Source organism: Hoplias malabaricus, chromosome 7, assembly GCF_029633855.1.
Source record: "Hoplias malabaricus isolate fHopMal1 chromosome 7, fHopMal1.hap1, whole genome shotgun sequence".
Lineage (NCBI taxonomy): Eukaryota > Metazoa > Chordata > Actinopteri > Characiformes > Erythrinidae > Hoplias > Hoplias malabaricus.
In genome coordinates this window covers 1289196-1308915 of record NC_089806.1, presented here as the reverse complement: position 1 = coordinate 1308915, position 19720 = coordinate 1289196, and the positions used below count along the sequence as shown (strand labels likewise).

General features: G+C 40.2%; 2 protein-coding genes across 4 annotated transcripts; both read right to left on the bottom strand.

Moving 5' to 3' along the window:
• Positions 1–4080: 4080 nt before the first annotated feature.
• Positions 4081–11132, bottom strand: LOC136701595 (zinc finger protein 585A-like). Of its 3 annotated transcripts, XM_066676212.1 has the most exons (3): positions 10998–11132; positions 7094–10464; positions 4081–5203 (listed from the first exon to the last, which is right to left on the bottom strand). In XM_066676212.1, exon 2 carries the CDS (start codon positions 10359–10361, stop codon positions 7128–7130), a length of 3234 nt encoding a protein of 1077 aa, XP_066532309.1. In that variant the 5' UTR covers positions 10362–10464; positions 10998–11132; the 3' UTR covers positions 4081–5203; positions 7094–7127. The 3 variants fall into 3 exon arrangements, with proteins under 3 accessions (XP_066532309.1, XP_066532307.1, XP_066532308.1); XM_066676210.1 differs by having other exon boundaries at positions 4081–10464; XM_066676211.1 differs by lacking the exon at positions 10998–11132 and adding an exon at positions 10767–10959 and having other exon boundaries at positions 4081–10464.
• A 1001-nt stretch (positions 11133–12133) lies between these two features.
• Positions 12134–19674, bottom strand: LOC136701600 (zinc finger protein 850-like). The gene is made up of 2 exons (XM_066676218.1): positions 19610–19674; positions 12134–15054 (listed from the first exon to the last, which is right to left on the bottom strand). The coding sequence occupies exon 2, from the start codon at positions 14953–14955 to the stop codon at positions 12562–12564; it is 2394 nt and encodes a 797-aa protein (XP_066532315.1). The 5' UTR covers positions 14956–15054; positions 19610–19674; the 3' UTR covers positions 12134–12561.
• Positions 19675–19720: the final 46 nt, after the last annotated feature.

Sequence of the window (19720 nt, the reverse complement as noted above, 5' to 3'; positions counted from 1 at the left end):
GTTCAGGTCTTCAGCTTTAATTCCACCTTTAGAGAGAGCCTGATTGAGAAGTTTGCTGCATCCTTATAATGGTCAGTCATTCTGATTAGCGGGGCGGACTGACTGAGGCAGACGCACACACTAAAACACAACAAACTTTAATAAAGCGAACTAACAAATAGAGACAGACTGACTTGGGTCAAAACAAAACTAGTAACAGAGGAAACAGACAAGGAAACAAACCAAAACGAGAAATAACAGAAACAGACAGACTTGCAACAATGACAGCGGGAAGGAAGCGGTGACAATAGTGAAAACGACAAGAAACGAATCAAAGACAGACAGACTCGGGAACCATGAAACTAAACAATGCAAAATGACTGACAAACGGGAGGGACACAAGGGAACTTAAATACATCTCACAGACAAGACACACCTGAAACAAATAACGAGGACGACGGACAAGGAGGCAGAACAAAGGCGGAGACAAGGACAATAACAAATAGAGCCATGTGCAGAGAGAGCACATGGCGGGGAAAACAGACATGACAAGACGAGGGCGTGACACATACAGGTGATGCCAGGTTTGTTTCTATGGGAGAAACGAGCAGTTTCTATGAGAGACACGGAAAATAGTTTCTAAGGGAGAAACAAAAAAATAGTTTTATCAACCTGGGATTTGTATAACAAAAAAGGGAAAAGGGGTTTTTCTTTCAACTTTAATTAATTAATTAGTTAATTTTATCAACTTGGGATTTTTGTGGGACATTTGTAGCGGACTGGCGAGCACTACAGATGTGGAAGGGTGAGTCAGAAAAAGAATTCAGACACAGAATAAAAATTTGAAGAAAAAAAAAACAATGAATATAAAAGAACAAAAACTGATGTGTGTCTTATGTTTGCTCAACTTCTCCATGTGCTCTGGCTCCTGCTCTGGCACTGAACCGGCTTCCTCCAAATGCGCCTCCTGAGTATGGTCATCATCCGAAGATTGACTGGGACCTGGACGTGTTTCCTCAACTGATTTCACCTGCACCATCTCCACCACCACCTGCACCTCTGTCCATTGTAGCGCAGTTGACAGCACAGCCAGTGCTACTGTCGCAGCTGCAGCAGCCGGCACTGACCACACAGCCACAACAACAGTTGAAGCATGCAGAAGGGGCCGTCAGGGAGACAGTTAAGATCGGAGAGACAACACAGTTTCTTCGATTACATTTCCAAAGATGACTGCAACAGAAAGAGTGTTGGTAGTTCGAATGGGAGACTTGAATGCTCATGAGGAAACACATTGCTTATGTGGAGAACTTTGCTTTACACGCAGAAAAGACTTTGAACAGCAAGGAGAAAGAAGAGTGTAAACCGGCAGAGGCTCAGCTGGCTCTGTGGAAACAAGTAGCTGGTAAAGACCCACGAAGGGGTTTTCACCATGGTCATGGACATGGGCGAGGACACGGAACAGCAGGATGAAACTCAGGTTGTTTCTTCTGTGGACTGTATGACCACTTCATAGGAGACTGAACCTGACGACAATGGAGGCAGCAGACCGAGATGAAGGGAGCGGGACAGAGGAGCCAGAGGGGAATGGAGCATCTGGACAAGACCAAGAGCAGTGAACAATTTTTATCATTAACACAAACTGATTCTTATGTTGCCATGCCTAGAACAAAGATGACAGTAGCAAGGATAGAATTTAGCTTTTAGTAGCCACTTTTGAGCTTCATGTTTTCAATTAGACCTCAGCGTAAGGGGTGTCTGGCCAAAGTTCCGGATGCAGTAACAGAGTCTTTGGGATGTTCCATGCAGACAGAAAAAAAATTGCAAGTTTCACCCAATTAATCTCCTGAGCAGGGATTCGGGGATTTAATGTGTAAATTGAGTATTTAATGTATACTGAGTCTATGTGGGTATCGAGGGCTGTGTGGAGGATACAGTGGTGTATGTCATGGTGAAGCAGGCATGTGGCTTGCTGTTATATATATGAGTGGAAGCTGGGAAAGCTTGGCTTTATCAGCAGATTTACTGTCCACTGTTCAGTCTAAATTTCTGCAGTCCACTGACCTCCTAACAGACTGGGTCGATGTCATGTCGGTAGAGGACCTCCATCGAACCGTGCACATGCATGAAGTGCCTGATGAAGATTTTAAACCAAAAGGAAGTTGATGGGTTTTAAGTGAAAAGCTAAACCTTGTGTATCTCTAGTGGGAAAATTGTCACTCCGTGGCTCAGGTCATCCTCTCACCCTCACAAAAGCAACTTTTTAAACTGTTTGTTCAAAGAGAAGTATATTTTTGCATTCTGAGCCTCATCTATCACTGTCCAAACTTCTTGAGGATGGGTGGAGAGATCTGGGTCCATGGCAGTGCAAAGGCACCTCCTTGAATGATTGGCGGGATCATGCATGGGGTGTGGAAAAAAAAGGTGAAAAATTCTGAAGTGTTCTGCGTCTAATACACAGCTGTGGTTTCTGTTTTCTCAATTGACATGAACACAGGGTCCTACAGTTAAAATGTTGCCAGGCAGCCTGATTAATTGATATAAGATGGCATCATAATAAGAAAATAATAATATTGGAAATAACCAGACATTGTGAATATACACACTGACATTCAGGTTTTAAACAAACACACATTTATGAATTAAGCGCTACACTTTGGGATATTATATTTGTACTACACCTTCTGTAAAATCAATTTCAGATTCTTGATAATCTGACAATTAAAAAATAAAAATGCCATAGGACATTTACTCCACAGTTCATGTTTCCACATGTTCATCATGTCACTTGCTATATTCATAGGACCATGAACAAATAATTCCACAGTAAAATTTCTTCATCTTCAGGACATCAATAGTCTGTTATATTGTGTCTTTAGTGAGCCTTTCAGATTTTTGAGACACTTTAAAAATAAAGAGATAATATCCGCGGAAGGAAGCTAAACGTTTACTTTTTCCACGGTATGGAAGTTGTGTTCGTATTTTGCCATCTAGCGGCGACAGAATGCAACTAGGCAAGGCAAGGCAAGTTTATTTATAGAGCACCTTTCATACAGAAGCAATTCAAAGTGCTTTACAGAAAAAAACTGTTAAATTAAAAGCCAGAATAAAATCATAAAAGTCCAATAAAACTATTACATCAAAAGAGTAAAATTATTAAATGATTAAAACAATTTAAAATGATACAATAAAAGAAAAGAAATAAAATGTCGTTACTAGTGCACCATTTAATGTGGAACGAATAAGTAGCCAAATTCTGCGTTGTGTTATCTGGGGACATGTGCATCAAGAACTATTTAACAACAGGCAACTCCGACTACACCAGAGTCAGCATCTTCTCTCTGTCCTTTTTCTGCTGCAACACTGCACCGTTCTCTCTCTCTCACTCACTCCTCACATCACAGCCTTACTTCAACAATGATCTCACTTTTAAGACCAAATACATTATAAATATAGACAAATAAACAAATATTAATTTATTAAACTAATTCTGACTCTGGAGCTGCTGGCGTTACTCCTTTAAACACAAACACACTCAGTAACACTGCATTGACCACAGTCCCTCACTGATTTACCTCACTGCAGCTCTTACATCTTTAAAGTGTGTCTCGATCTTTTTACATGTGTGTGTTCTGTGTGGTTCAGTGTGTGTGGTGTGTATTAAAGTTACTCCTGGTCCTCTTGTATAAATAAAGACGGAAACAATGAAGAAACTCACCGTTAAATACATACTCTCTCTCTCTCTCTTTATAATTGTGAAGGGGTAAATCTACTTTCGTCTTCTCCTCTCTACTTCACCGAGGGGGCGTGTCTCTGTGTGTGTGTGTGTGTGTGTGAAGTCTTTAAAGAGACAGGAGCACATATAAACCCAGGGCCAGGTTTGCGGAGCTACGAGAGAGGACCATTCGAGAGCAGCTCTCCATTCACTCCCATTCATTTCGGGGCGTCTCTGTATGAAGTAAAATGACTGTAAAATGACGGCTCATCTACATTTGTACATAAATATTTAATTTGTACACAAAAGTATGTTTTCACACAAACACAAATGAAATCACACATAAGAACATTAAGAAATGCAAAATGAGTACGACTTCTAGATTACGAACATGAACTGGAAAGTGAGTAAACACTGTCAAAAATACGTCACTGGGCAAAATACACTGAGCAGGCGACCAAGCGACTGGATATAGTGCGCATGCGTGATCTGCTGCGTCTTGTTTTGACCTGGTGGTGGCAGCAGGGTCCGTGTACATTTTATTTGCTTTATTCTTGGACTGAATGGAGAAATAAAAAGAACCTGCTAATTTATTCATTTTCTACGGAGCCCCCGAAGGAACAAGTGGGGGGGAAAACGAAAGGACGTGGGGAAATGTTTATTATTATATTTTTTAATTATAGTTTATAATTATTATTATTTTAACTTGGCTTGAAATACAAACACATTTCTGTACTCGCTAACAGACATTGCTATACTATATTAGAGCGCCATCTGAAATGTGTTTTAAAACACAACAGACTGTTTCAAAGGAAGGGTTATACAGATATAGCTCTTATATATACCTTTATTAAGATAAGGAAAAAAAATTTAATGTCCCCCCAAAAAATTAAAAACAATCTTTGTATCATGAAAAAATGTTTCCTCCACATGTCCTTTGCCCCCCCCAACCAAATTTCCCAATTCTTAATGTATTATGGAAAAACAAATTCCCCCACATTGTCCTTTCGGTTTTTTTTTCCCCACATGTCCCTTCGGGGGCTCCGTAGAATATGTGACTCTGAGGCTGGGGGTTCATTAAAGATTCATGAATATGGGGCTCATCTTTGACTAGAGGGGATCAGGGCTAGCCAACCGTCCCGTATTTGAACACTAAAAGCCATATTCTGTGCTTATACTGGAGACGTTTTTTTCTGTATTTCTGAGGTGAAGCTGTAAAGACAAAGCTCTGCAGCTCTCCCTCAGCCGGAGGGAGGAGCTAACAATCCACAGCACAAGAAAACCAGAGCTGTATAGAGAGAGTGAGTTGCGTCAACTCCATTGACTCCAATGGACCATTTTTTTACAGCGATGGTGGATCCTGGAGCCTCTCATCAGTTCCCGGATATTAGTCGCAGACACTAGCAGCACCCCAGGGTCACAGCAGAACAGACGGAGTGTGGAGTTGAAGAATGAGGAGGAGGTGGAGGCTGTTGTGGCTGTGTATGGTTCTTTCACACACTACTGGGGCACCTGTTTGTTAAATGAATAAACTGTTAAATTGCCGATATGTTCTTATTTCTTCAAATTTCAATCATCCAGTTCACCACACACCAAACGAGTCAATGACAGAATAAGCTGTTTGGCTTTGGCAGAGAGGACTTGGCAAATTTTTTATGGGCGCAACCCCCATAGTCAGCTCTACTGCTCATCCCACAAATGCATGTTCCTTACAAATGTGGCACCATTTAAAGGGAAATTAACAGGCTCCAACGGTATAAAATTTACTGCCAAGAAGCACTGTTACAACAGAGAAATAATCTACAAACACACATTTCCTTACTTTTTTTTTTGCTAAGTTTATGTGCAACCACATACACAGGTTGATGTGCTGCAGAAATATTGTATATTAATGCATTTATTGAAGACTAATGAACAAAAATGTGCAGTTTCTCTCCCTCACTTTATGCATTCAAATTGGCTGCCTATAGCTTCCAGTCACGCATACACTCACTCCTATGAGCACTTTTCAATAGCCAATTCACCTCCTATCATGTATTTGGATGATAAGGAAACATGTGCAGACACTGGGAGAACACACCAAACTCCTCACAGTGACCTGGAGCTATTTCTTTACCCACAACCCAAGGGCCTGTGAAACAGCAGCAAATTTCACACCACCATGGAATCTTTTATATATGTAGGACAGCTGAGAGGTTCTATTACAGATGGTATGGTCATATGTAAAGACGTGATGGCTGGGTATATGGCAGATACTAAGTCCATCAGAGTCATTCTTAATCATCAGATCAATTCACATGGACATAATACACAATAAATTGTTCTTCATGTTGGGTACAATTACACATTTACACCACAGAGGTGTGTATCCCTCAATATTACACAATGTAGTTCATAATTAGTGTCATACTATATTAATAGGGCTAAATGAATGATTATTAGTAACTGAAACAAATCCTCACTAGAAGACAGAACTCCACATTAAAAATTTCCCAGCCAATCTGCATATCAGCATAAGAACATCTCTCATTAACACAAAAATCATTCTAACTGCATTTTTGAAAACAAATGTTTGAAGGTACTCCCACATTCTGCAGAGATACCACTTCTGTTCTGGATTAAAGTACTGATGTTTTTAGAGACTAGTGTCTAGTAAAACTTTTCCTCTCCAGTGTGAGTTTTACTTGGATATGACTCCAATGATATTCTTATATAGCATCAAAAAAGAACAAAATACATTGTGCTTGTAAAACAATATTCACAAATGTACTGATATTTGTGTTTGTGCAATGTTTCTTAACAACATTAACAGGAACTTACAGAAAGACAAAAAATGTTCCCATTCTACAGTTACATTTTGGCAGGAACAGAAACTTCTGAAAAAGCTAGGAAATTAAAAGCTGATATTGTATTTTTGAGGAAAATAAGGAAGACTTGTCCTGTGCATCCAGAGAAAATGCAGAGGGAACTTAAATGGAAACCATAAAATTTAAACTGCTGCTTCAATTGAGAAGGACTGGCGCCCCCTCCAGGGTGTATTCCCGCCTTGCGCCCAATGATTCCATGTGGGCTCTGGACCCACCGTGACCCTGAACTGGATAAGCGGTTACAGATAATGAATGAATGCTTCAATTGACTCAGTGGGCATGCTTCTGACTGATTAATGTGTGGGCAGTGTGGAGAACTGTAGCTGTATGTGCAGATTTGTACATCACAACTGGAAACTCAAAATGATATCTAAATATTAATTATTTTAAATACATTTGTGAATTTAAATTGTTATAATTCCTTTTGGTTTCATATTTGCACATCTCAATTCATTAGTGTTATAAGATTTTACATATATGCAACTGCACAAACCCAAGTGCAAATGTCAGTACATTAGTATTTTTACAAACTCACTATCGTTTTGACTCCATATTCCCTCCTATCAGCACTACTGTGTTTTTTCTTCAGTGTGAATACGCTGATGCTTTTTGAGAGTACTAATCCAAACAAAACTCTTTTCACACTCTGAGCACTGATACGGTTTCTCTCCTGTGTGAGTGCGCTGGTGTTGTTTGAGGTGACTCAGTAGAGTAAAATTTTTCCCACACACTGAACATGAATATGGTTTCTCTCCTGTGTGAATTCGCTGGTGTTCTTTGAGATGACCCAGTTCATTAAAACACTTCCCACATTGTAAACAGGAATATGGTTTCTCTCCAGTGTGAATGCGCTGATGTATTTTAAGAGTATGTTGATTTCTAAATCTCTTTCCACACTCTGAACAGGAGTATGGTTTTTCTCCAGTGTGAATGCGCTGGTGTCTTTGGAGAGAATTCTGTTGACTAAAACTTTGTCCACACTCTGAACATGAATATGGTTTTTCTCCAGTGTGAATGTGCTGGTGTCTTTTGAGATGAACCCGCAGAGTGAAACATTTTCCACACTCTGAACACTGATGCGGTTTCTCTCCTGTGTGAATAAGCTGGTGTTTTTTTAGATGATCAGTCTTCTTAAAACTTTTACCGCATTTGAAGCAGTGAAGTGTTTTGTCTGCCATGTTTTGTTGTTCTTGGAGGTGATTAACCGTAGTTACACTTTTCCTGTCCTTTAAGCACTGATGTGGTTTCTGTCCTGTGCGAATACACTGATGTTTTTTGAAAGTACTACTCCAAACAAAACTCTTCCCACACTCTGAGCACTGATACGGTTTCTCTCCAGTGTGAATGTGCTGGTGTTGTCGGAGATAACTCAGTCTTGTGAAGTTCATCCCACACTCTGAGCAGTAATATGGTCTCTCCCCAGTGTGAGTGCGCAGGTGTGCTTGGAGATCATGCCGTTGATTAAACCTCTTTCCACACTCTGAACAGGAAAACGGTTTCTCTCCTGTGTGAATGCGTTTGTGTTTTTTGAGAGTATCAATCCTATTAAAACACTTCCCACATGCAGAACATGAATGTGGTTTCTCTCCTGTGTGAATATGCTGGTGTGTTTGGAGATGATGCAGTTCGTTAAAACGCTTTCCACAGTCTGAACAGGAATATGGTTTTTCACCAGTATGAATACGCTGGTGTGTTTTAAGATGACTCTTTTCTTTAAAATGCTTTCCACACTGTGGACAGGGATAAGGTTTCTCACCAGTGTGAATACGCTGGTGTCTTTGGAGAGTACCCATATCATTAAAACACTTTCCACACTCTGAACAGGAATACGGTTTCTCTCCAGTGTGAATGCGCTGGTGTCTTTTGAGATTATTTTGCAGACTAAAACATTTCCCACAGTCTGAGCATGAATACGGTTTCTCTCCTGTGTGAACGCGCTGATGTTTTTTGAGATTATCACCCTTCCTAAAACTTTTCCCACACTCTAAACAGTGATACTTTTTCTCTCCAGTGTGAATACTCTGTTGTTCTTGGAGGGGACTCGATGTAGTAAAATTCTTCATGTCCTCCAAGCATTGATTTGGTTTCTCTTCAGTGTGAATATGCTGTTGTTCTTTGAGGTGACTCAAGGCAGTAAAACTCTTTGTGTCCTCTGAGCTCTGATGTGGTTCCTCTCCAGTGTGAATGCGTTGGTGTTGTTTGACATAGCTCAGTCTCGTAAAACTCATACCACAGTCCGAACAGTAATATGGTTTCTCACCAGTGTGAATGTACTGGTGTTTTTTGAGGGTATCAATCCTGTTAAAACTCTTCCCACACACTGAACACGAATAAGGTTTCTCTCCTGTGTGAATGCGCTTGTGTACATGAAGAGTACCCACTTCAGTAAAACGCTTTCCACACTCTAAACAAGAATATGGTTTCTCTCCAGTGTGAATTCGCTGGTGTATTTGGAGAGAACTCTGCTGAGTAAAACTCTTCCCACATTGTGAACAGGAAAATGGTTTCTCTCCCGTGTGAATGCGCTGGTGTCTTTGGAGAGAGATCTGTTGAGTAAAACTTTTCCCACATTGTGAACAGGAATACGGTTTCTCTCCAGTGTGAGTGCGCTCGTGTCTTTGGAGAGAGATCTGTTGAGTAAAACTCTTCCCACATTGTGAACATGTATAGGGTTTCTCTCCTGTGTGAATAAGCTGGTGTCTTTTGAGACTAAGGTGCAGAGTAAAACATTTCCCACACACTGAGCACTGATATGGTTTCTGTCTTGTGTGAATAAGCTGATGTTTTTTGAGAGTACTTATCCAAATAAAACCCTTCCCACACATAGAGCACTGATGTGGTTTCTCTCCTGTGTGAATGAGCTGATGTTGTCTGAGATAGCTCAGTCTACTAAAAGTCTTCCCACATTCTGAACAGCAATATGATTTTTCTCCTGTGTGAGTGCCGAGGTGTATTCGGAGATCATGCCACAGATTAAACTTCTTCATGCACAGTGAACATGAATATAGTTTTTCACCAGTGTGAATGCGCTGGTGGATTTTGAGAGTAGGTTTAGTTCTAAACTTCTCATACTCTGAACTGGAATGTGATTTCTTTCCTGTGTGAATGGACTGATGTATATTTAGAATAATTTGCTGAGTGAAACTTTGCCCACACTCCAAACAACAATACAATTTCTCTTTTTTGTGAAAGCGCTGGTGCCTCTTGAGATTCTTCTGCAAAGTAAAAGTCTTCCCACACTCTGAGCACTGACATGGTTCCACTCTTGCGTGAACACGCTGGTGTTTTTTGAGATTATCACTCTTCCTAAAACCTTTCCCACACTCAAGGCAGTGATATGGGTTTTCTCCAGTGTGAAGGTGCTGGTGAATTTGGAGATCACTCAGTTGATTAAAACTCTTTCCACACTCAGAACAAACATATGGTTTGTATCCAGTGTGAATACGCTGGTGTTGCCTGAGAGTATAGATCCTTCTGAAACACTTCCCACACTCTGAACAAGAATATGGTCTCTCCCCAGTGTGAATACGCTGATGTTGTTTAAGATTACCCTGTTGAGTAAACCTCTTCCCACACTCTGAACAGGAATACGGCCTCTCTCCAGTGTGAATGCGATGGTGTCTATTCAGAGTACGCGTTCCAGTAAAACTTTTGCCACAATATGAACAGTCATAGGTTTTTAATTTGTCGGTACATCTCAGTCTGCCGGATGTTTTAGTGAGAGTCGTAGCTGAAGATGGAGAACTGGAGATTCCACACTCTGTATCCTCATATTTAATCTCTCCTAATTCCAACATTGCCATTTATTCCTCTTGGTGATGACTGTTGTTATATTTGTGGATGGAAATTATAAGTCATTTGGACATCAGGAGCAGAAGAAAAATTGCAAAGTGATATTTTTCAAATCTGGAAAGCAAAAAAAAAGAAAAAAAAAGTAAATAAGACATTAGCCTGCAGTTGGTGTACATTACCTTCTTTACAGGTTTATGTAAATTAAAATATTAAAATTCTCTGTTGTGATATAAGAACCATTAAGCACTAAGAGTCTCTCCAGTGATATTAATATGAAGCCTAAATACCCCCTCAAGTGAAAATGTCTAGCCTTGTTAGCATGTGTTTTGGGTAGTGTTTGTTAAATGACATTCAATTATAAACAAATTAATTCGTTCATTTTCGCCAGTAAATCACAAATGGCATTCCACACTCACCCCCAATGACTCTTTTGCACAGGCAGTCAGTCTACTCCACACAAATCTATACCTTATTACCTCAGAGAGTCCGAGCTAAGAGCTAACACGATCCTCCTGAGTTCGGTGTGCACACAGCTCCCACATTTACCCCGTTCTCCATCTTCCTCTTCAGAGAGAGAACCTGTCTGTCTCCGTTACTGAGAGAGAGACAGTTACACAGAGTGTAAACAGTGAGAAAAATATCTTTACCTCCTGTAAACACAGCTGCTGATTTCTCTCCAACACGCTGCTCTCCTTCCGCTCCTCCCTCACACACAGACTCCGCTCCACAACACCCACCCCTTACAAACGATTGGCTGAAACTTCATTATAGCTGCTCTCTGATTGGCCCGTTGCCTTCATGACGCGGCGCAGGCAGAGACAGTGGTTGGCTCCTCAGCACAGTTGTAGAGCGCGGAGCAGCAGAGTCTGCCCCTGAACACGGTTGCTATAGTAAAGGAGAGCGCGTCACAAGGCATCTGTCTAATCAGAGAAGAGCTGAAGCTAAGTTACAGCCAATCGTAACTCAGGGGGCGGGTGCTGTGGGAACGGGGCTATTTTAATTACAGAGAAAAAATGCTATTACACCTTAATCACTTTAATAAACTTTGCTATAGTTTATGTATTATGGCATTATATTTACAAAGTAAATAAAACATTAAAAACGAAATAGAAACAAAACAGAAACGCCACTGGGGGTATCCTACGGAGCCCCTAAAGGAACTGGGGGAAAAATAAAAAAAAACTATTGATTTTGCGTTCTCTCGCAAATACTTTGTGGGCTCTGTAGTACTGTGCTTGCTGTTGATTATGTGCTTGTTGTGTGTCAAGTGAACTATGGAGCAGCTCGTTGAATTTTACTTTGATCTTGGACTGAAATATAAAGACTTAAATATAAAAGATATAAAAACATCTCTTCTGAGCAGAAAACATGGATGTGTTATTGAGGAGCGCCAACTGAAATGTTCGTTGCTGTGTTGTTAATTGCTATGAAATGAGGATGAGAGAATTTAAAGTGCAAGCGCATGGACAAAGGTTACGTGAACAGTACAGAGACACAGACAATGAACACAGTTTCCAAACAGTGGGAGAGAATGGAGAGTGAACACCTGAATAAATGTGTAGCTATTGGTAGTGTATTGGAGTAATGTGTGTATGTGTGTAAAGGTTTCTGGCAGAACATGGTATCCTGATTTTACTGCAGCTTTAAAAAAAACAGAACTCCCAGATGAAACGAGCTCCACAGCCGTGTCAGGAGTCAGCGCGCTGAGCCACTTGGTTAAGAATTAAAGAACTTCATTTACAAAATATTGTTTAATGTTTGGTACAATTACATCATACCTATAATTTACACAACAGAGGCATCCAAACCCCTCAATGTTATACAATGAAGACGTAAGGAAAAATAAAAACACATGATCTTTGATTGGAAAAATCACAACCATTCCAACATAACAGCATCCGCAGAATGGCTTTCATCTGAATGCAACTTCTTCTAAATGCAGTTTATAAATGTTTTAAATCCAACGTCTGAATGTACTCCCACAATGTGCAGAGATACCTCTTCTGTTCTGGATGAATGTAATAATAAAACTCTTCCCACACTCTGACCTCTGATACAGTTTCTCTCCTGTGTGAATGTGCTAATGTTATTAGAGAGAACGTAACATTTACACCGTACTTTGAACGGGAAGAGGTATTCTCTCCAGTGTGAACACTGTCCTGGGAGATGACTCTTCACAGTAAAAATATTTCCACCCTATGAGCACTGATGCTATTTCTCTCCAGTGTGAATACACTGATGTTTTTTGAGAGTCCTAATCTGTTTAAAACTTTTCCCACACTCTGAGCACTGATACGGTTTCTCTCCTGTGTGAGTGCGCTGGTGTCGTTTGACATGACTCAGTACAGTAAAACTTTTCCCACACAATGAACATAAATAAGGTTTCTCCCCAGTGTGAACAAGCTGGTGTCTTCGGAGAGAACCTAGTCCGTTAAAACACTTGCTACACACTGAACAGGAATATGGTTTCTCTCCGGTGTGGATGCGCTGGTGTGTATTCAGGGTGTGCTGGCTTGTAAATTCCTTTCCACACTCTGAACAGGAAAAGGGTTTCTCTCCTGTGTGAATGCGCTGGTGTTTTCTGAGGGTATCAATCCTATTAAAACTCTTCTCACATGCTGAACATGAATAAGGTTTCTCCCCTGTGTGAATGCGCTGGTGTGTTCGGAGATGACGCAGTTCATTAAAACGCTTTCCACACTCTGAACAGGAAAGTGTTTTTTCTCCAGTGTGAATGCGCTGGTGTATTTTGAGGTTGTCATTCCTGGTAAAACTCATCCCACATGCTGAACACGAATAAGGTTTCACTCCTGTGTGGATGTGCTGGTGTGTTTGGAGAGAAAATTTCTTATTAAACCTCTTCCCACACACTGAACAGGAATATAGTTTCTCTCCAGTGTGAATGCGCTGGTGTCTTTGGAGATTAGTATGTCGACTAAAACTTTGTCCACACTCTGAACAGGAATATGGTTTCTCTCTAATGTGTTTGTGCTCGTGCCTTTTAAGATGAACCCGCAAAGTAAAAGACGCCCCACAGACTGAACACTGATAAGGTTTTTCTCCTTTGTGAATAAGCTGGTGTTTTTTGAGATGATCAGTCTTCTTAAAAGTTTTTTCACGTTCTAAGCTGGCATACGATTTCTTTCCGGTGTGAATATGCTGTGGTTCTTGAGGATGATTAACCATAGTAAAATGATCTCGGTCCTCCGAGCACTGACTTGGTTTCTCTTCGGTTTGAATGCACTGGGGTTCCTGGAGATAACTCAGTCTTGTAAAATGTATCCCACACTCTGAACAGGAATGTTGTCTCTCGCCAGTGTGAGTGTGCAGATGTGTTTTGACATCATTATGTTCATTAAACCTCTTTCTGCACTCTGAAGAGGAATACGGTTTCTCTCCAGTGTGAATGCGCTGGTGTTTTTTGAGTGTATCAGTCCTACTGAAACTCTTCCCACATAATAAACATGAATACGGCTTCACTCCTGTATGAATGTGCTGATGTGTTTGGAGATGACGCAGTTCATTAAACTGCTTTCCACACTTCAAACAGGAAATTGTTTTTTCTCCAGTGTGAATGCGCTGGTGTTTTTTGAGGGTATCATTCCTGGTAAACCTCTTTCCACATGCTGAACATGAATAAGGTTTCACGCCTGTATGAATGTACTGATGTGTTTTGAGTGAAAACTCTTTAGTAAACCTCTTCCCACAGTGTGAACAGGAATACGGTTTCTCTTGAACGTAAATACACTGATATGTTTTCCTAAAATCCTTCCCACATTCAAAGCAGTGATATTTTCCATTTCCGTTGCATGTATTCTGTTGACCCTCGACATGACTACACATAGTTAAACCTTTCGTGTCCTCTGAGCACTGTTGTGGGTTCTCTTCAGTGTAAATACCTGGCTGTTTTTTGAGATTACTTATCCAAATATAACTATTCCCACACTCTGAACACTGATACGGTTTCTCTCTTGTGTGAATGCGCAGGTGTGCTTTGAGATTGCTCAGTGTATTAAAATTCATACCACACTCTGAACAGTAATATGGTTTCTCTCCTGTGTGAATGCGCTGGTGTATTCTGAGGGTATCGATCCTGTTAAAAGTCTTTCCACATGCTGAACATGAATAAGGTTTCTTTCCTGTGTGAATGCGCTGGTGCATTTGAAGATTAGCCAATTCACTGAAACGTTTTCCACACACTGAACAAGAATATGGTTTCCCTTTACTGTGAATTCGCCTGTGTATTTGGAGACCAATCTTCTGTGAAAAACTCTTCCCACACTGTGAACAGGAATATGGTTTTTCTCCTGTGTGAATGCGCTGGTGTCTTTGGAGATTACCCTCTTGAGAAAAACTCTTCCCACACTCTGAACAGAAAAACGGTTTCTCTCCGGTGTGAATGCGCTGGTGTCTTCTGAGACTTATGGGAAAAGCAAAACTCTTCCCACAATCTGAGCAGTAATGTTTTTTTAATTTGTCTGGATTTTTCTGTCTTTTTCTGCCAGATGTTTTAGTGAGAGTCGTATCTGAGGCTTTTCCCAGAGAACTGGAGATTCCACACTCTGTATCCTCACATTTAATCTCTCCTAATCCCAACATTGCCATTTATTCCTCTTGGTGATTGTTGTTATATTTGTGGATGGAAAGTAGAACTGTCTTGGACATTAGGAGCAGACGAATCTTGCAAATTGATATTTTCCAAATCTGAAAAACAAAAAAGAAAAATACAGGAATACATAAGTTCTGGAGCTTGGTGTAGTAATTCTTTATAAGTTTATAATGCAAATTAAAACTGTTTATATTCTATATTGAGTTTTATGCACCCATATATGCCTTTTAACAGTGTACAATTTATTCACACAAAAAATGGAAGTGATTTTTTAATGTAGTTGAACCTTTAGACTAAGACATAAATTTTTTTTTGGTCTAAACACCCTGAAATCACAGAAAGATGCTGGAAATTGTCATTTTATTGTATATATATATATCACTTCATTTTAAACACTGCAACTAAAAACCACACATTCTTAATTCACTTTGTTCTACAGAACAACATGGGAGTTCAGCCGCTCTGATTCAATTAGTACACTACTATTTTCATAGTGCACTTAACAGATTATAAAGCTAATACTGCTACACCACTACCACCACTTTGAAATTCAGGCCTAGTGTTCAGGCGGTGTAATGGCAGAGCAACGCCCAATAACGCAGAATCATAAATCATTCTTAAAGACCGGAGTGTAGTGGATTAAAAATCACAAATTTTAAAGACAAGTTAAATCAATATGGGTTAGGCATAAAGTCATTCACTTATTGTCGCTCTCCACTGTAAAACATTCATTCATTCATTCATTCATTATCTGTAACCCTTATCCAGTTCAGGGTCGCGGTGTGTCCAGAGCCTACCTGGAATCATTGGGCGCAAGGCAGGAATACACCCTGGAGGGGCGCCAGTCCTTCACAAGGCAACACAGACACATTCACAACTACGGACACTTTTGAGTCGCCAATCCACCTACCAAAGTATGTTTTTGGACTGTGGAAGGAAACCGGAGCACCCGGAGGAAACTCATGCAGACAATGAGAAAACACACCACACTCCTCACAGACAGTCACCCGGAGGAAACTCACGCAGACACAGGGAGAACACACCACACTCCTCACAGACAGTCACCCGGAGTGGGAATCAAACCCACAACCTCCAGGCACCTGGAGCTGTGTGACTGCAACACTACCTGCTGCACCACCGTGCCGCCCACTGTAAAACATTTACTTCCAAAATAGCAACTTTACAGGAGAAGGAACACGCCTCAACTTCCAGTGGAACTCAATGTACAAAGATTTTATTCCAAGTAATTTTGGAGTGTTTTTTTGGTCCAATCAAAATGAAATTTTCACACAGTGTTAAGGACAGCTGCTGTGATCAAATGATATGGTAAACTAAACATGGATAAAAATGCACTTCACAGATTTCAGTCTCTACATAATTCAGTTATCTTACCTCTGAATGTATGACCTAGGCCAAAAAACTAGGCCCAAATGCTTGAGAATTCATTTCGTATGAACTCCTGTGTTTCATAAAACACAAGGCTCCATTAATATCCTGTACAATAAGAGTACGAGGATCCACTCTGCGCCTACATTGTCCTGTCAACATTTAGGGCAGATGCTCCTCTCGTTCCGTGACAGAAGACACAGGACCCATACTTATATTCTGGGGTCTCGGTATGGGGACATCAGATGGGAGTGAACAGTTTCTTATTTTTTCGTAAGGTCTTTGCTGGCATTCCTTTAGGTCAGGGTTGCCCAAACTTTCTTGGCCTGAGATCTATATTTAATATGAATTTGTAAGCCGGGCCATAATTAGAATTAAAGTTTTAGTGAGGTCCACACTGTGGGAATGCATACTCACTTCACTTCACAATGCTAAATGTTTACCACTTCAAATGCTGAATTCTAATTTATGTTTCCCATCAATTCTCCCATAAACTGCTTTGACTCCACTTAAGACTATGAATGTTTTTTTACGTTTACCTTTCTCTCTCTCACTGTGTGCACTCTCTCTTTCTGTATTAGTAATATTAGTAATACACTGCATGACCAATCAAAATTACTGTATTATAGCACTAATTAAATCAGTTAATGTTCTTATATTGTACTAATATACTGCATAGATTATATCATATTTTAATAATAAATGTTTAAAGCTGGAAGCAAGTTATTACAATACAGAAATGAGCAACTTATATAAATAACTGATGCTGGAATCATGTTTAGACAAATTACAAAATATATTACTTATATTATTTGTGTTGGATTTTTATAAAGATAAATATAATGTTGCTATAAAACATGTAACTACCGAACGCATTTTGTATTATTCCATGTATATCTGTGTTAAGATGTTCGTATTTTGGGAGTTAAACCTGTAAATATACACTGGGTAGCAAGCTCTGACAAGATAGCATAACCTGACCGGTATTAAATCTCAGCTAACAGTGCTGCAGCTAGGGAACAGGTTTTGAATAGCAGTGCTACACACGTTTCTGACTAAACCTTCAGTTTGCCCTCACAAAGTCCTCACGTTCATGTCATAGCAGCAGTGCCGTATGTGAATCTGTAATATGTGCATAACATACCTCTCAATGAGCACATAAAGATGGTTAGTAATTGAAAGGTCTTGGGAGAGCAGGTTGGCAATTCTACTGACAAACTGAGAGCAGGGTTGCCAGGTCCAGCAAAATATATCCAGACTAAAGCCTGTCTAAAACCCATGTTCTAGAGATATGGGAACATGGGAGATGGGGAAAGCGTTTTTAAAAAAAGGGTCCAGACCTCTGTGTCTTTATAGCTAGCTATATAGTTTATAGCTATATATGTTTGTAATTGTGAACCCAAGGCATTGTGGGAGAAGCAGGCACAGACTGGATAGTGAGTTTGACATCATGGTTTCAAGACCAGTGGTGAAAACTGGTGCAAATGAAGTGCGCAGGGATTAAGGCAAAACATTCTTCTGACTGAAACTTTTTTTAAATAAATTCCTGTAGGTTTCTAGGTAAAATTTGTGGAGCCAGTTTGTTCACACCCTGAACCCTTAACACCTGCTAATTCAAGTTCAGGTTCAAGCTTCAAGAAGTTTATTGTCATTTCAGCAGTATACAGTGTTTACAGTACACAGTGAAACGAAACAGTGTTCCTCCAGGACCAAGGTGCTACATAAAACAGTACACAACATTAAAGTGCAACTAGTGCAAAGCTAGTGCAACATAAAACAGTGCACACACATTAAAGTGCAGAAGATATGGCTAAGAAAATACAAAACAATACCCAAACAGTACAAGACAATACAAAACCATAAGTACAAGGGGAGGGACACTGCAATTTGAAGTGTATTTGTGCTGTAAACGGAAACTGGATGTAACTAAACAATTCAAATCATGGGATTTCCACACCATTCCACACATAACCATTCCTGCTGTTCTCAAAAGCAGCTATCGAGTTATGAAAAGGCTTTAACCTACACTTTATTTAAATACTCCTGAATCAATAGCGTTTTAAGGTAAGAATGTGCTTCTGAACTATTTTTTATTGTTCAACTTTGTAACATTAATATTTTAAATATATGAAATAAGTGGTTTCACAAATAATCCACTGCATACATAACTCTCATTGTCTATTTTTATATCATTTTATTTATAAACCACACAAGAAAACAATGCCTCAAAACATCAGTAAATAAAATCTTTCCCGCAAGAAGTGCTGAGCACCAGTTATTTGACTGCAGTGACCCTCATTATATTCTTTGTACTGCATCAAGTTCCAGAACACGTTCTTTCATGACATTCCTCAGAATGGTACTTCTTACAGGATACTTATCATTTAAAGCAGTTTCACTCGTATTGCCATCAGCGAATATTTTGCCTGCATTTCAAAGCTGTAATTCTCTTTTCTGCCAGCGGGCGTCGCAAAAGGTTGCTCGTTGTAATCCAGTTATTCCGATGTTGGTACTCGGAATAAAGCTTAGGGTCAATGTTGAGAGGCTGATTGTATGTTTATGTACAAAATAGTCCTTTACTGAGTACGGCGCTTATATGTGAAGTTTGGACATAACTTTCCGTGACAGACTGTGGCCATGTGTTCTGCACTGGATATGTGCCCCAGTGTCGTTAGAAGACCATAAATCTTCTGAAAAATAGCGTTATATAAAATGCTTTTCTGAGTTAAAAGTACTATGTTATATATATGTGTTGTGTAATAAAGGAGGGAAGATTAGTTCTGATTGTCTTGAATTACATGCACTTTACAGTGGCTTAAGTTCCACTACAGTTCAGTGTAGTACACACATATTAAACTGCAGGTCCTGCACACATCCATTTGTAAACTGCGTCTTGAGAGATTTCTCCTTTTGTAACTGCCCCAATGTTTAAACGCTCTCACCACAGACGAGGTAAATACACGTCTGGAAGCGTGACGTGCAGCAGCTGGATCAAATCCCCCGTCCACTCTGTTTTGTTTACATGTGGCGTGCCCCACAATGCGGCGGGCACCAGGACGCAATACGTTATTACGTAGTGACCCCTTCTCTATTACCTCAGAGTCCCAGCTAAGAGCTAACACGACCCTCCTGAGGTCGGTGTGGACACAGCTCCTACATTTACCCCGTTCTCCATCTTCCTCTTCAGAGAGAGAACCTGTCTGTCTCCGTTTCTGAGAGAGAGACAGTTACACACAGTGTCAACAGTGAGATAAAGCTCTTTACCTTCTGTAAAAACAGCTCCTGATTTCTCTCCAACACACAGCTCTCCTTCCGCTCCTCCCTCAGACACAGGCCCCGCCCTCTAACTTCACACCACCTGCTCTGTGATTGGCC